This window comes from Ambystoma mexicanum, chromosome 7q (assembly GCF_040938575.1).
Source record: "Ambystoma mexicanum isolate Mex_15411 chromosome 7q, UKY_AmexF1_1, whole genome shotgun sequence".
In the NCBI taxonomy this organism is placed as follows: domain Eukaryota; kingdom Metazoa; phylum Chordata; class Amphibia; order Caudata; family Ambystomatidae; genus Ambystoma; species Ambystoma mexicanum.
Window position 1 is genome coordinate 1,167,276,777 of NC_090941.1, and position 17,981 is coordinate 1,167,294,757.

At 46.8% G+C, this 17,981-nt stretch overlaps 1 protein-coding gene across 1 annotated transcript in view; it reads right to left on the bottom strand.

Annotated features, from left to right (window-relative positions):
* Positions 1 to 17,981, bottom strand: part of LOC138528307 (NXPE family member 2-like) — a 447,118-nt gene that overhangs the window by 21,792 nt on the left and 407,345 nt on the right. Inside the window, exon 3 of the mRNA XM_069639784.1 lies at positions 7,845 to 8,063. Within this exon, the coding sequence (XP_069495885.1) occupies positions 7,845 to 8,063 (219 nt within the window). The remainder of the gene's footprint in view (positions 1 to 7,844; positions 8,064 to 17,981) is intronic.

Below are 17,981 nucleotides of genomic sequence, written 5' to 3' on the forward strand. Positions count from 1 at the left end.
ATAAATCACCACCCGGCAAAACACAGTTGAAATCCCTCAGCTATGCATCCCACTCCCTATAACAAAGAAACCAGAAACCCCACAACATCTACAACTCAGCCATACGCAGGCATTCCAGCTAATCCACAAAACCAACTCTCAAGAACATCTTCACCACTGGATCACAAACAAACTACAAAGACACAAGCCAACAGAGTACACCTTATCATCATAACAGAAGAGGACAAAACTCAACAATCATTTAAACTGCACAAAGCCCTATAAGCAGGCTACAGCCCCTGTAAGCAAAGTCCGAGCTATCGCACCACCAACGATGCTGAAGATGCCCTGTCAAAGAGCAGGATGCTGCCAAAGAGAAACAGAAAACAGAACAAACCAACCAGATACAAGTTCGACTCCATCAGAAACAGCAACAAATACTGAACACACGCCGAAAAACACTGCAGCCAGCAAAACAAATATCACAACAAGAGATAAATCCCTGTATCTAACATCGTATCTCGCAACCACCTCACCGCCTTGGAAACTCTACAACGCTAATACATCCAGGCACAACAAGAACCAACCGGAACCCCGCAGGAAGAGAAGAGATGAACCAAGAAGGGGAAGGAATGAAACCAATGCCCTCACCCCTTACATCACAAAAACACAAAGGCACCGCAAGCAACCACAGCAAAACATAGAGGACGAAGAAGCAGAAGAATGTATCATCAACCCGACAATCAACCTAACAGATTGCTTCTGCAAGGAAGCACAATACATAGAGCATCAACCAAACTGTCTTGCAAACAAAGAAGCCCAACAGAACAACCACAAGACAACGCAAGGATTAAAAAACTATTCAAACCGCATCAAAAAGATTCACTGCAACCTCATCAACGCCAGATCAATGTCCAAACATGCCACAGAGATCTTCGACCTCCTATGCGAAGGTGGTATCGACATCCTTTCCATAACCGAAACATGGTTAGATGACAACTACAAAACCACCTTGCATAACTGCATCCCTGACAACTTCAAGTGTTCACAATTAAACAGGAAAAGCAAAAGAGGAGGAGGACTGATGATAGCATACAAGGAACACCTCAAAATTAAAATGGATGAACAACTGAACATCAAAAACTATGTATACATGATCCTCCACCTCACAGCAAATCCCAAAACAAACCTCAAATTTGTCCTGGTATACAGACCACCAACATAAGATGCAAGCTTCACAGGCGTATTCTCTGAATCCATCACCAATCTAGCCATCGAGCAGGACACCTGGTAATCCTCAGAGACTTTAACATCTGGTTTGACCAAGAATCCACTAACTCACAGAAATCACTAGCCAAACAACTCAAGACAATGAAACAGCATCAGCTAGTGGAAGGAGCAACGCACTCTGTGGGACATACGCTGGACACAATCTTTGCAACAAAAATCTCATCGCCACGACACCACCATAACAGATCCTCTGGAGCAATCACCTCATCATTCCATTCATGATCACACTCCCCACAACAACAGCAACAAAAAAAAACAGACAAACTCCCAACTATCATGAAAATAAACTGGAGAGCCACCAGAGCTAGCAACCTAGCAGAGCAATTATAAGTTAACAAACCACAGGCAATGACCCTAGACGAAGCTGACATTGAATTAAAAACAGAACTACTTCTTGAATGGATTGCTGGAACGATCAACAGCGTCTTAAAGGAAAAGCATTTCACACCATCATGCAAAAGAGTGACAGCAAAATGGTTTACCCCGCTTCTCTGCACCATGAAAAGGAGAAACAGGAAACTTGAATTAGAATGAAGGAAAAAAACAATCAGGTGAAGAAACTACAACTCCAGCGTCAAATCAACTCATACAAGAAGGAAATATATATATGGCCAAAAAGAAATACTACGACAACAGAATCACCAAAGCCACCAACACCCAAACAGATTTTTTAAAATCGAACACGAAATGAGAAACCCCCCTGGCTGCAACAACACTCTGATACTTTCATTGAAGCTGTGTAATGACCTTACAGACCACTTCAAAGACAAAATCACCACCATCCAATAAATCATACAAAGCAGACCAATCGACTACAACATGCGATCTACCCGGCCATCAGGGGATCACCAGAACAAACTCCGAAGCTTCTCCCAATTATCAGTGGCGACATTGATCAAGCTGGTAAGCAACAGCAACAAAGCAGGCTCCACCATTGATCCATACCCCCCAGACATACACAAATCAATCCTCTGACAAGAAATGCCCATGGAATACCACAGAAACCTTTTCAAACAATCACTTTCAACAGGGAAAGTACCGCAATCATTAAAAGCGGCATACATCAGGCCGTTCCTCAAGGACACAGCAGGAAACGTAGAAGACCTCTCCAACTACAGACCATATCCAACATCCCCTACCCAGCTAAACTTCTAGAGACATACGCCTACAGAATAAGACAAGAATTCTTAGAGGAGCACCAACTGTTGGACCAGGCACAAGTAGGCTTCAGACCGATGAGGGGAACGGAAACAGCATTGCTCTCAATCTGGGACGATCTAAAAAACCAATGCCAACCCAAGCAAAAGCACAGCTCTAATCCTTCTGGACCTCTCTGCAGCATTTGACACAGTCAACCATGAAATTCTCATCAGGTGACTAGAAGAAATAAGAATCACTGACACAGCCATACTATGGATTAAATCCTTCCTAACAAATAGGACAGAAACCGTCTGGATCAAACCATTCCAATCAACTAGAAGAGAATACAACTGTGGAGTACCACAAGGATCAACCTTCTCCCTTCAATATACGCCTGATGCCACTAATGAAATTCATCAAAAAACACAGCCTCACATGATACAACTACACAGATGACACAGATGACACTCAGAGTGTCTACAAAATACAAGATACACAGGAAGAAAACAAAACGCTGAACAACTGCCTACAACAGCTCTACAGCTGGATGAACACAAACAGCCTCAAACTCAACCCAGGCAAAACTGAAATAAGACCATAGCTAAAAGCGAGGAAAACAACCACTACATCCCATGGCCAATGCAGCTGGCTACAGTGCCGACTCCATCAACGATAGCACGGGCCCCTGAAGATGCGTCGGGCACGCAGGCTCTCCCACACGGACCTCTTCTCGACTGCAGGGCACACAGGCCCACCTTGTCAGCTGGGCGCACGGGCCCTCCTGAACTTCTGGGCGCATGGGACCTCCTGAACTGCTGGGCTCACGGGCCCTCCGCTGCTGTCGTCACAAGAAGGTTTTGTGTCGGCCTCGTCGCCAGTTCTTGGGGGGGCTCTCAACAGGCACACACAGCCAAACACAACAGATAGACGGAGCCACTCGTGCTGTGAACCTCCTTTATTCACGTCCACATCGTAACTAACTTTCTCCCCTTGTCCCCTCCCTTTCCGCCCTCTTCCCGCTTCCCCGTGTGTGTGTTCTTAAAGGGGCTGTGTCCCTATTAATCACGTACAACAAACACGAATCCGGGATTATGAGCAGTGTCAGGATACATGGATTAACCAGCTGGATACATGGCCTGCAAATAACAAACTCCTTCTCCCCAAACCAGAGGAGGTAACGAAGAGAATCTACGATAATGTTTGGATTCAAACTTGCAATTGAAGGGGCTCCTAAAGATGGCACCAAGATGTTAGTTTGGATAATAAACACTTGGGTGCTGTTCCTCAGTGTATGACCAATGCCCCGACGGACGCTTTCTAAGAATAGTTCTCATTTTTAGCTTCAATCGTCTGCACACGTGAGAGATATATTATATATTAGGAGGTTTGGTGAGGGTAATAACCGCAGATTCAGCCATCAAACAGCCGAATTATTGACACATATGTGTATTCAATGTTCTGCGCCACAGGTCCAAAGCGAAGAGTTGTTGTCAGAGTGCGTTCATGAGGTGGTCTATTGGAATGAGCTCTCCATCTGCCACAGGATTCTACTTTTCATCACGGTCATCTCTTTTTTAACCAATTTGAAATTTATTGACAAATTCTAATTGTCATGATGAGTTTTATTTTCCCAAAATGGATGCTATGGCGACCTTTTTCTGGAATTAACCATGTTGTATAATTTTGTCAACACTTTCCAGGTGTTTTTTTATTTAATTTTGCCAATTGAAAGTTTTTATTATGCTTTGTCTTTTCTTGTATAAGGTTTTTACAAACCCATAAAATACAAATTAAAAAATAAACCTGGATACATCTGGAACCATGCGGTTGAGTCGACACTGGCGTAGACACCAGGGAGTGGAGTCCAGGCTGGTTTGGAAGGCCTCCGGTGTTACATACTCGGGAATTTGCTTCACCAAGAAGCACAGAAATCAGTTCACATACATGCTTCGGCATGTGTATCCAAAGCAGGGAATCTGTTCATGAAATACTCACCTCTCCATCTTCCCTGGTGGGGCCGCATGGAGACTATTCGCCCTGTGATATTCGATGCCCTTTCTTGCACCCCTAGCATGGCCCTCATCCTTTTTCAGGGACATTAATGGGGTCTTATGGGGAAAAGAAAGGTCGCGAATTGCCCTGAACTTGTGTTACACTCCACAGAGGGAGGAGCTGGCTGTCTACATTTTAGGAGATTACTCCAAATTGACACCATGCACACCTGAAAGTTCCAAATTGATTTGTAAATATATTGAAGAATCAAATCAAATTTAGTTATGTTAGGAGTAGGAAGTAGATGTTAGATGAGTTTCAGGTGCTGGGGAGGAAAGACAACCCTGGCATCAGGTTGTAACTATACAATATTTTCCTAATCAAACAAGGATTGGAATGACCCCCTCCTGCCCCAAGAAGGGTGTATCTGGGGGCACACCTGGCAACCCCCCATGTGCTGAGAGACATCAGGCTTTTAAAACCAAAACGCTGGCTCTGTCATATCCAGGCAATTATATGATATTATATGATATGGCATTCATAAGGGTTACATGTCTTTATACTGAAGTAATTTATTTTAAAAAAAGCATGTATATCGAATATTTTATACGGGCACATTTTTATAGAGAATGCACTTTTTCTGGGGGGTTCCCCCCACAAACACCCGTTTCCCACCGCTAAAAACCCACCCCAACCGTTTCTCAAAAATATGTAACCCTTTACCCCACCTCTAAATGCATTCTCCAAAACATTTTTGTTAAAAAGAAATCGATGAAAGTTTATTCTTTAAAAAATATTCGATTAAAAAACTGCATACCATTTATAACGCGCCTCTACACAAGTGTTTCACAGTAGTATGCACTAACAAGGCACTAACCAGGTGGAAAAGACATGCGGGGCAGGGGTTCAGAGCTAGGAGCTCCCAACCCCTTTGGTTGAATGAGAGCATTAAGACGGGCGGGAGACCGCTATTCTGGTCATTATGGGCGCGGTGTGGTATGTGGTGCTATGTGGTGTTGAACAGATTCAGGGTGGAGATGCGATAACATCCTTTAAGTCCTGGCAATCGGTGCAAAAACGACCTCTTGGAAAATTCCAGAGATACCACCAACTAGTCAGAAACACCCCAAACCGCTGCGCCATGTTTGGACGTCCCGGATACCATCTCCTGCTTCTGACGCGTGACCTCTGACGCATGGCCTCGCAGGATGTGACCTTGCATATGCTGGAAGATACAGGCTACATCAAGAGTGGCCGCAGTGACTCAGACCCCTTATATGCCCTACAATAGAACCCTACTCATGCCAGCTAGGTCAGGAGGAGGAAGTGGGGGCGCTCTGGCGAATAATGCTGGTCATGTCAGGAAGAAACTGCTAGTCTTAGAGATATGATATTTGACTGTAAATACGCTGCGACGGTTTGGAAGTTGGTGTGGCTACTGATCGCCAACATTTGTGACACGCTCCCACTGTCACTATTCTCCATCATAAGTGACAGTGTGACCCCTAATTTCTGGGGGAATATTCATCTAGCTCAGTTCTTTGACATACTAACACAGACGGACATCGAATTTAGTCGTATCTCTTCAGGATATCGCACGGCACAGACCGGAGTCGCTGGCCATGGACCTTGTTAGAAACCTTCCTAAGATCTCCGATGGAATCGGTCTCCTTAAATACTAGACTGGGCCATAATTCCTACTAAAATATCAGCAACCACATCAGTACCAGCACCTCTGTCCCTGTACAAGACACCCCCCTTCACTCATCGGGAATTAGTAGAAACAATGGGCATAGACAGGAACTCAGGTCGCGCATGTTTCGAGTCTACAGTAAGTCTACCAGAGCTAGCATAGCGAGGCATGAAAGCTGGTTGGGGCATCTAGATCACATGTGGCAGGTTAGTGCAACCTAGCCCCATATACAGACGACGCATGCAAACCTCTGCTCTACTGGGGAGGGATGGGCTTCGGTATGATCAAGGCATTCAGGAATGACTTAACGTCTGGGGACACAACATTAACCTTCTGGGAGGGGTGGCTGTATACTAACATTAGGATTAACTATTACCTGGAACTCAAAGCTTTGCACCGCTGCACACTTGCTTTATCAACATATGTCTCAATGACTTCTTCACTTCTATTCTTTCAGATTGCTTCATCACATGACTTGGTGCTTTGAAAGTACACACAATTGTACAGACTAAGCTTATGATTATAGAACATTTTCATCATAATTATAATCTTTGTCTGTTTCTCAGATGTGTTTGCCTCAGGATACAGACGATTGATTAATAGACTTTCTCCTTACAGGTAGATCGCTGATTTATTGGGCATGTACTGTGATCAGAATCTTAGTCTGTGCACACACCTTCCTTCTTAATCCCACTTCTCTGCACGCGATGCATGCTGCATCTGCTGCCCAATGCATCTGCTCTACACCACTCTGCTTTCTTCTGGCCTGTTGCACCTCTTGCTCTGAACTCCTCTCATCCCTCTGCTCATCTCCCTTCCCTCCAGTCCCCATCCTAACTCTCACCCTTCCACCTCAATGCCACCCTGCATGTCCCACACTCGGTGTTGCTTCTCTTCTTGCATCCACGCATGTCCCTCTTATTCACTTCAGTACTTTTGTTCTCCTGCCCTCGGATCGCATAATGAGCTAGTCCACCTTTTCTTCCCTGCATCGTGTACGGGTTCTTTCATGGTTGACCCCACACTTCCTGTCTGGGAATCTCTTCCAGGTGACTTCACCTTTCCTTCTCTTTCTCTTTCCATCCTGTCCACCTGCCCTAATGGTTCCCTATGCCCTTCACTCTTACACTTATCCATCCCCTCCTGTCCGCATCTTTTCTCTGTTCTCACACTGCATTATCTGCCCCCTTTCCATCCTGCTTCATTCAGCTGTCCTCCCTGTCTGACTTTTCAGTTGTATTGCTCCTGTTATCTGCTTCCCATCCCTCCTTCCTGCTATGATCCCTGTCTCCATCACCTCCCCAACCCTTCAGAGAATGGCTTACCTCTTATTCTGCCTGGTGTTGTTTCCTGGCTACTCTAGGCTGCTCTACGCGTTGCTGGTTCTCTACTTTTCCTCCCTTGTTTCCGTTTCTTCTTCCCCTGTTCTTCTCAATTCCCAATGATCATTCCCTTAGTATGTGAATTCTTCTGATCTTGTATCTTGTTGGTGCTTTTGATATTTCTCCTCTGCTCCTTCGATGCCCCCCTCCGGGCACTCTTTTGTAATGCCGGACCTCTACCCCATGCAAGCCTCATCTCCTCTCATGGAAGCTCTTTCACACCTCCTCCTGTTCTGATCACCTTCTCCTCCTTACGACCCTCTCTCCTGGATCTTCTCTAACTAGTGATCTGTCATTCCTGGGATCTCCTATCCTGGATGTCCTGAGCGCCGCGGGTCGATCGCGTTTGATCATGAAGCTCCACCTACTTTTGACGTTGGCTGTGAGGTAGAGCATCCATTGCCTCAGGGTGGAATCCCCCATCATGTAAATGGACTTCCACTTCAGGCAGTCGTTGATCTCATCCTGGGATGGGAACCTCTTCATGGAACAGGACCGGGGGGTCCAGGTGTTGTGCAAAGCGTAGCCGCCTGGAAAATGCTGACTCATCCCAATCGCACATTTCTCCTTTCGGGGTGCGACACCAGCTGAAAGAACAGAGAAGAAGTTATGCATGAAACTACAACTAACATATTCAGTCATCGGTTACAGACTAAGACCTCTTCAAAGCTTCACAATTCTTATAGACCAAGTCCCTTATGTTGCCTGCTCGAGACTCCCATATATTTCAGAGCACTGACTCATTAGAATAGAGTTATTGTAAGTACGGTACTAGTGGGATAGTGTGAAATGATGAGACTCTTTGTGACCTGTGATGTATTGCACAGCACTGGGTACGATGGTGAGGCCTACTCACGAGCTCAGTTACGGCACATGCCCCCTAATGCCCAGCTCCAGACGCACTCCACTCTCCCTCTACACTGAGACTGGATGATCTGCTCCCACCTTTAAAATATCAATCAAACAAAAGAATCGCGCTCTGAAACACTTGTGTACGAGCGCAATAGAAATAAAATATCAATCAATCAATCACCTGTTTTCTCCCTGGTGGCTGCCAAATTGCCCGCCCTTCCTCCCCGTCGTTGTTTCTCTGCTCCCCAAACAGCGTTTGTCCCTCTATGATTGTGAAGCGCTCCAATGCATCCCAAAGCCAGGTCCGCACTCAATAAATAGAATAATAATAATAATACTGTATTAACAGGGAGGTGTGCAGTGGCAACACCCCCTCATGAGCTCAGTCACTGCACACACTACATTCCTGCGGAGGTCTGCACCGGTGAGCCGCCAGACATGGCAATGAGGAGCTGTGCATCGTCAGACCTCCCCATGGACTAGGCGATATTGCATAGACTGCCCTGCCAGGTAGGTGAGGCGGAGATGTGCCACGGTGCCCTGGTCTGATGTGAGGCAGGGAGGGTACTGCTTCCTGCGAAACCCGGGGCTTCCAGCAGGAAGAAGGCACCGCTTCTAGGTACATGCTGACCCTAAACTGCAACAGCACCTGCTATCTTCCGCCATGAACACTAATGATGGACTATCCTTTTTTTAACAATGAGGGATATTGTTTTAGGGCGCAGGCGAGAAAAGAGCGCCACCCATCCCCTTCTTCATTAACATTCTTCCTATTTATATCTTTGATACCATTTGTACATTTATAGCTATGGTATGGTATGATATTTTATTTCTATCGCGCTCACACACAAGTGTTTCAGAGCGCGACAAGGCAAGGAAGTGGAACAGGGGAGAACAACACAGCGATCTTACTAGGCCCAGTGACATTGAGAACTTGCAAGTGCCTGGGAGAGGGAGAGGGGAAAAGTGCATGGAAGGGGGGAGAAGTGGAAAGTGCGAAGCAGAGGAGAAACAGATAAATAATAAATAAGTAGATAGTGGAGCAATAAACAGGGGAAGTGCAGCCAGCAAGTGGCAAGTGCTGGGTTTACGGCAGCAGAACTGGATATGTCTGATAAGTGCAGAAAAAGAAGAAAATATATATACAATGTATGCCTGTGTAAAAAGTCAAAATTTTGACTAATATCACAATAAATTAAAAGAAATTTTAAAAAAGAAGTAAATTGGGGCGTGGGGAACTGTATGGGTTCAGATACAGTCCCCAGTGCAAGGGGTGGCCAGGAGGCAGTGCAGGAGGGTGGCAGGGTGAGTAGGTACCTGGGCCCAGGGGACAGAGGGTGGCCAGGTGCACAGTGCCAAGAGAGAACAGATCAGCAGGGGAGAGGGGGAGCGAAGGCAGAAGAAAAGAGGAAGGTCTTGAGGTGCTTCCGGAACCAATGATGGTTCTCATGGAGTTTTAGAGTGGCAGGGAGGCTGTTCCAGAGGGAGGCCCCGGCCGAAGACAGAGATCTACCCCCAGCTAATTTCTTTGAGAAACGATTGACCCTGCGGGAGTTAGAGGTAGAGGAGCGAAGAGCTCGAGAGGGGAAGTATTTGCGAAGGGATAGCTGAAGGTATTTTGAAACCAGGCCCCAGAAAGCCTTTTGGACAATGCAGAGGGTTTCATCCATAGTGTCGTCCCCGATAATGCATTTTGTGATGTCATGTGATGTGAATATTACTGCTTTGCTGGGAGCACATCATGTGTGTTTGCTAACAAGGGGTGGGCGAAATTAACGCCAAGGAAATAAACTTGGCAAAATTCACCTCCAAATTTGTTTCGCCGGAGGGGCTTTTGTTCCTCTTTGCCATTTTTTAGGGGAATTTATAGTTTTTCTGTTTTTTCCCCCAAATGTTTTTTTTGGCCCTATAAACAGCATTTCCTGGACAAAACGCGGTTTGAGTTGGGAGACCATCCAAAATGTTGTGTTTTTACACAAAGTGTCTTGCTTTTTAACTCCAAAATGTTTCATAGACCCCCAAAAACGATATTTTTACGAGAAAATGAGATTTTGTCATTACACACCCCAAAACAGCCAATATTCGATGGTGAAAATAGCTAAGTGGATTCATTTTGCCTAGAATTTGCCAATTTTTCAGCAGAAAAAAATGTAGCCCAATTTGCCCACTCATTTCCGCGGTTCTGTATTGTAACCCTAATGTCCCTTGGATGAAAATATTTTCAGTGAATTGAACAGGTTTTATAGCAGGAGGTAAACAATAACTTTATTTAACAACATTGTATTTTAACTTTGCGTTTTTAATTAAAAGATTAATGAAATACTCTATGAAAAGCCAGCGCAGTCCAAGGGTGGGCAGTGTTGTGCCCCACAGGACCACAGAGATGCTACCCATCCGACGTTGCACTATTCGATGCGCACCAGGCAATGCACCACTCGCTAGATCCGCCTGCACCTTAGAAGCTGACGTCCAAGCCCTCTGCGGCAAAGCCCGTGCAGGCCAAGGGTGTGCAGTGTTGTATCCCACAGGACCACAGAAGACGCTGCCTGTCCAACATCGCACGACAGATGCGTACTACACACGCTCACTAGATCCGCTTCCACCTTAAAAGCTGACGACCAAGCCCTGTAAGGTAAAGCCCGTCCAGAGCAAGGGCACGCACTGTTGTGCGCAACACGTACACAGAAGACGCTGCCCATCTGACATTGCATGATCCAATGTGCACCATGCAACGCAACGCTCGCTAGATCCGCCTCCACCTTAAAAGCTGATGACCAAGCCCTCTGCAGCGAAGTCTGCGCAGGCCATGGGCACATGTTAGGTGCCAATGGTATGGCGTCCCTAGGACACTACCACTTTGGGAACAGAACGCCCTTCGGTACCTTGCCCTGTATTCCGGGTCTCAGATAAACTACCAACTAAAGACTGCAGCCTTGTTGCAATGGCCGGGTAGGCTGCCCACTCGACCAGTTACCAAGGTGTGCACAATCGCCCGCATCTGCTTATACCGCAACTTTACCTCAGGGCTCCCCCACGGAAACTCACTTCTCTGACTACTGGACTATGTCCTCAAAATGCCGGTCTTGCACCTGTTTGCATATCTTTACACTCTTCCCAACTTAACACTACTGCTTCGCACAGCTGACGTAGCCCCCAGCCCTCTGGGTGCAGCTTTTACTAAATAGTAATCTTCATTACTCCTAGTCCTACGTTTCCTTGTTCCAGTACTTTTTCCCACCTCTCCCTCCAGACTGACTGAACGGGCTGTGCCTTGGTTGATGTAACTGAGGTAAGTGGGGCTGGGTTGTGTCCTGCATCCCCATGGGAGGGGTGGGGGCAAAGGGAAAAGAAAACAAATAGAAGAAGGGTTCCAGGGGAGGTGAGACACCTCATGTTGTGTACTGGGATGAGGAAGAGTGGGGCTAGGAGTAATGAAGATTACCCATACGTAATCCATGCAGGATCATTCATCAACTCCAGTGGTTTGAAAGGATTAGGACATGGAATGTGCTGTCATCACCATCAGCTGTATGCGGATAAATGCTAGCCAACGGCCTGGCTACTGTCTGGCTGCCACATAGTCCCATGCAGGTTCGGACTGGACAGTAGGACAATAGGGCAATGCAAACAACCAAAAATGCAAAGTTTTGGGTGGGTCTTTATTTTCGGTCAAAGTGGCCCACTTTTTGGCCCATGTGGGCCAGTTTGATAAGTTACTTCACCATGCGGCTAGTAGTTTTAACCAGTGTTACAGAATTAATATTCTTTAAAATGCACAATTTGCATTGCATTTTATCAACCCCCCCACCCTTGGGTCCTACTTAAACAGTCTGTGACAAAAGGAATTAATTGCCATGTGCAACGGTGGCCCACTTTTTCATTGGTGCCTGAGACAAGTTTATGCCTCTGTCCGACCCTGTTCCCATCCTCTACTGGCGGAAACCAGCTCCCTGCATTGTCAGCATGTATAGAGGCCAACTGTGGGCACATGGACATTCATCACAACATCGCTATCGACAGACACTCTGCCATCATCTCTAAATTAGAAATAATGCCCCTAGCTATTACCCATCCACAGTCCGACCCCTGTCCAAACCCTCTCCCATTACAAACCATCACATCTTTCTCTCCAATCTCATACCAGGAGTTTCTCTCGCTCCTTGCACAAAGCCGCCCATCAGATTCCCCTGAGGGCCCCGCTCGCTCACCCTCCTCAAAAACATCGTAGCCTCAACCTGTACAGGTAGTATTGCACGTTCAATCCTCAACCACTCCCTAACATTATCAACTTTCCCAGAAGCCCTAAAACACTCCTACATCAAAGCCCTCCTTAAAAGCCTACACTCAACCCACTCCTCACCCAAAACTACTGGCCCATCTCCAACACCCACTTCATGGCCAAAGACATGGAACGGACAGCATACAAGCAACTCAGCCATTTGGCTGAAGTCAACAACTTCCTGGATCCTGCCCAATCAGGCTTTAGACCCCTCTGAGGAATGGAGTCCTCCCTTGTGCCTGTCTGAGACAACCTAAAAAGAACAGCTGATGCAGAAGGCTGCGCAGTGCTCATCCTTCTTGGTCTCTCTGCCGCCTTCGATGCCATTGATCACACCATACTCCTAGACAGGCTGCAAACACTAGGAATCAGACACAACCCTCTCTTGGATCTCCTCTCAGCTCTAATCACACGCAAATCATGCTCCTCTATCTGGTCACATCCACCTCACGACCAGTAACAAAAGGGGTCCCACAAGGAGCATCCCCATCTCCCCTGCTCTTCAACATCTATCTAAACCCTCTGCCTGTACTCAGCCGCTCCCACAATCTTAAATACTACTGTAGAGGAGGAGCCAAGTGCCTCTACCGGAAGTTCCACCCCTATTATGCCTCTATGTTGGAAACCAGAAATTGCTACATGCACAACGCCAATAATGATCCCTATACCGCGAAGAATCCTTGAAATAAGGTATCCATTAAGAATGCCCCATATGATTCACCCACTGGGAAATTAGTCTTTTAAAGGCGGTTCCGGAAGAAGTGTGAAGATGAGTGAAAGAGAGGACTGGTGATGTCACATGAAGCAGAAATGACACACCCAGAAGAGATGCCAATGAAGAGACGATATAGACCTCATAGAATCTGATGGCAAAGTGAAGAATTGAGCAACATTTCATGTGCGGAATGAAGATTGCACGTGCAAAGAGCACTGAAGAAAATGCAAGCAGTTTTACAATTGTACAGATGCTGAAATGCAAGTAGACTAAGTAATCAAAAGGCCGGCCATACGTAGTGAATAGACTGCAGGTGGTGCCGCCAATATATATATGTGTATAGAATCTGGATGTTCCACAACGTGTTTTAGCAAACTAGGACCCCATGAACAGAAGAGCTGAAAGTGTGGTGCAGTTGAAGAAAACAGCTGACAACGAGGGAAGATTCGAGAAAGGTTGTCTGGGCCATTGTCAAGAGTTGGGGCAACCAAGAAGCTGGTTATCTATTTGCGAAAATACAATGAATGTGAGAAGTGAGATGAGCTCCTGTTGAGGTGTAATGGAAAAACACTAGAAGTGCCAGGTTTTATTCATTTAATGGTATTAAATACAAAGAAGGAGCTCAAAACACGGTCTCCTGTCACATGGTCAGATGAAAATAGACTTTGGGCAAGCTACACCGAGACCTGAAGATAAGACTATGCTCACACTCCCTTCTATTCTTGGGTGCAGTGATACTTTGCAAGGTCGAGTTCAAAGACTAATTTGAATGGCAGACAGCTCGAGTGATGATGGATGATGGGCTATTTTGGGTGGGGAGGTATGGTTCAGTCCAACCCTCAAACACCTGGGGTATCAGTTTGCGTGCTGCTAGCGAGTGGAATATTCCAGAAGGGTACAAACGTGCCAACCAATTGTAGATGGCCACTTAGCAAAGAGCCCTATAGTTTCAAAGCCAATGAAACATTGGGCTTCATTACGGGTCCCGCAAAAGTGGATTTACCGGGCCATCCCTTTCGCGGGACCCGGACCTGGTACGCCCCCATTCCCATTTGAGCCCCCATAGGGCCAATGGGAATGGGGAGGAGGGTAACAACGGCCCTGTTGATAACAGGGCTGGTGCGACCATCTGGTACTGCTCGCGGGTGCCGCTCTGCATGCCTGGTCTGACCAGGCATTCCAGAGCGGCACCCAAGAGCATGCTCGGAATGTTGCAGCGAGGTAACAACGGCGCCGGTAGTACTACCAGCGGCGTTGTTGCCTTACCGCAACTTTTGTAATGAGGCCCATTGTTTATTTCATGACAGCAAAGATTACTTGCACTAGGGTTGGGCATACTTGTCCACCTGACCTTAGAGACCCAATTACAATCCTATCCCCCATGCAAAGTATACCTAGATGTCCCTGTAGACCAACCACAATCTCACGTAGGTTTTCTTATTTTGCCACGTAGTATGACGTCACGTATGGCGAATTTATAAAATGCATTGAGTGCTTCGAGAGATATGCTGTGAGACGTCCGTTTATGTCTGTTGTACTCCCTGTTTTAGATAATTGTTAATAGAACAGCTAAAGATTTGACAACTTTCTGAGTCGGTCTTATTATTGATGTATGAGTAACTTCTGCATCCCCCATCCATCCCATAGAACGCTACCTCGCCTAAAAGGGCCTACGGGTTCATTACAAATAAGCAGACGACATGCAGATCATTAGTAAAATCCCTAAATCGCCAGGTCCAACTGTCCAGATCTGTCATCATGCCTCTCGGATATGAACTACTGGATGATGGCCAACCACCTCATCCTCAATCCGGGATAAACTGACATCCTAGTCTGTGGGAAAAAATCACTCCTACCCAGGTTTATTCCCTGGCCGCTATCCCTAGGCCCCCCTCTGGGAGCCTCCACCTCTGTAAAAAGCCTCAGATGCACACTGGGCACAGATGTATCCCTCTCCCAACAAGTCAACTATGTTTCCAGAACCTGTTCCTCAGGCGTATCTTCCCATACTCCTCCGATCCTCACGGTTTCTCTGCCATCATCTCCATCATCCTCTCCCGCTTAGATTATGCAAACTGCCTTTATCTAGGCTCACCAGCGTTTCAGCTAAGGAAACTGCAAAGAATCCAAAACGTTGCGGCCCATTTCCTCATTAGCTTCCCTCCCAGAGAACACATCAGCCCTACACTAAGAGTCCTCCATTGGCTCTCTATTGGTCTACGCACTACCTTTAAAGCAATGTGCAGGACTCAATGTGCCATCCACAATACTGACCCGGAATTCCTCCTAGACAAAGTCACTCGCTACCACCCATCAATGACACTCAGATGTGGCACAGCATCACTCCTAGTTGTCCCACATTACAACTGCACCAGACTGGGCGGATCCTCCCACTGCGCCCAAGCGCCAATCATCTGCAACTCTCTGAACCTGCACATCCTCAAGACTGACAATTACTTGGCATTCAGTAATGCCCTCAAAACCTGGCTCTTTCTTTCCTCCTCTTGAAACCTCTGGCACTCTATACTGTCGATACGCTCACAGAAACACTGCCCAAACCCAAAAACACACCTATCCACCCAAAAAAAACCACGGATGCCGGCAGCATTCGCAGCGGCACACGGTGACAAATGTTAACCTTTCGCCACCCCACCCACACACAGATGATCGTACATCACCTCCCCCCTCCCCCATCCTTCTGGTCTCCCACTGCTCAGTCTTTTTAATATAGGAAAATTATGACAATGAGAGAGACCAGCCAATCACGTTGGACCTAGAAAAAACAAAATTGAAGATTAACTCTATCCAAGTTTACGGTATGTATACCTGCGCCACGTCTTTGGACACAGGCTGCAGGCACGGCCACCCATTCACGCACCGTAGAATGCAGCTATGGCTATGCAATTCTGGTCTAGCAGCTCGCTTAGCGGTCCACACTAAAACCCTTAACGTACCCCAACACCTCTGCCACTAGCATACAGAGACAACCGATGAAAAATGTCGATCTAGCTGGGCACACTTCGAATCTCCGGCAGTAGCACTGTATCCTAAACCACCAACAGCACCCGCCCACGTGCCAGACCTCTGGGCTGCTTATTGGAGCCTAGTCAGCCCCGAGGGTGTTCCAACTACAAAGTGCATTGAGGCCATACAAATGGGGAAAGGGCGCTGTATAAAAGAGGACTACAATCCAATACAATGCAATTGCAATATGGCTTAAGCGGCACATGTAGGATCCACAGGGAGAGTGAAACATGAGAACAGGATGGGAGTGTGTACCAAGCTGAGGATCCACAGGGAGAGTGAAACATAAGAACAGGATGCGGGTGTGTACCAAGCTGAGGATCCACAGGGAGAGTGAAACATAAGAACAGGATGCGAGCGTGTACCAAGCTGAGGATCCACAGGGAGAGTGAAACATAAGAACAGGATGCAAGTGTGTACCAAGCTGAGGATCCACAGGGAGAGTGAAACATAAGAACAGGATGCAAGTGTGTACCAAGCTGAGGATCCACAGGGAGAGTGAAACATGAGAACAGGATGCAAGTGTGTACCAAGCTGAGGATCCACAGGGAGAGTGAAACATGAGAACAGGATGGGAGTGTGTACCAAGCTGAGGATCCTCGGGGAGAGTGAAACATAAGAACAGGATGCGAGCGTGTACCAAGCTGAGGATCCACAGGGAGAGTGAAACATAAGAACAGGATGCAAGTGTGTACCAAGCTGAGGATCCACAGGGAGAGTGAAACATAAGAACAGGATGCAAGTGTGTACCAAGCTGAGGATCCACAGGGAGAGTGAAACATGAGAACAGGATGCAAGTGTGTACCAAGCTGAGGATCCACAGGGAGAGTGAAACATGAGAACAGGATGGGAGTGTGTACCAAGCTGAGGATCCTCGGGGAGAGTGAAACATAAGAACAGGATGCGAGTGCATACCAAGCTGAGGATCCACAGTGAGAGTGAAACATGAGAACAGGATGCAAGTGTGTACCAAGCTGAGGATCCACAGTGAGGGTGAAAAATAAGAACAGGATGCAAGTGTGTACCAAGTTGAGGATCCTCGGGGAGAGTGAAACACAAGAACAGGATGGGAGTGTGTACCAAGCTCAGGATCCACAGGGAGAGTGAAACATGTGAACAGGATGCAAGTGTGTACCAAGCTGAGGATCCACAGGGAGAGTGAAACATAAGAACAGGATGCAGGTGTGTACCAAGCTGAGGATCCACAGGGAGAGTGAAACATGAGAACAGGATGCAAGTGTGTACCAAGCTGAGGATCCACAGGGAGAGTGAAACATGAGAACAGGATGGGAGTGTGTACCAAGCTGAGGATCCACAGGGAGAGTGAAACATGAGAACAGGATGGGAGTGTGTACCAAGCTGAGGATCCACAGGGAGAGTGAAACATGAGAACAGGATGCAAGTGTGTACCAAGCTGAGGATCCACAGGGAGAGTGAAACATAAGAACAGGATGTGAGTATGTACCAAGCTGAGGATCCACAGTGAGGGTGAAAAATAAGAACAGGATGTGAGTGTGTACCAAGCTGAGGATCCACAGGGAGAGTGAAACATAAGAACAGGATGAAAGTGTGTACCAAGCTGAGGATCCACAGGGAGAGTGAAACATAAGAACAGGATGTGAGTGTGTACCAAGC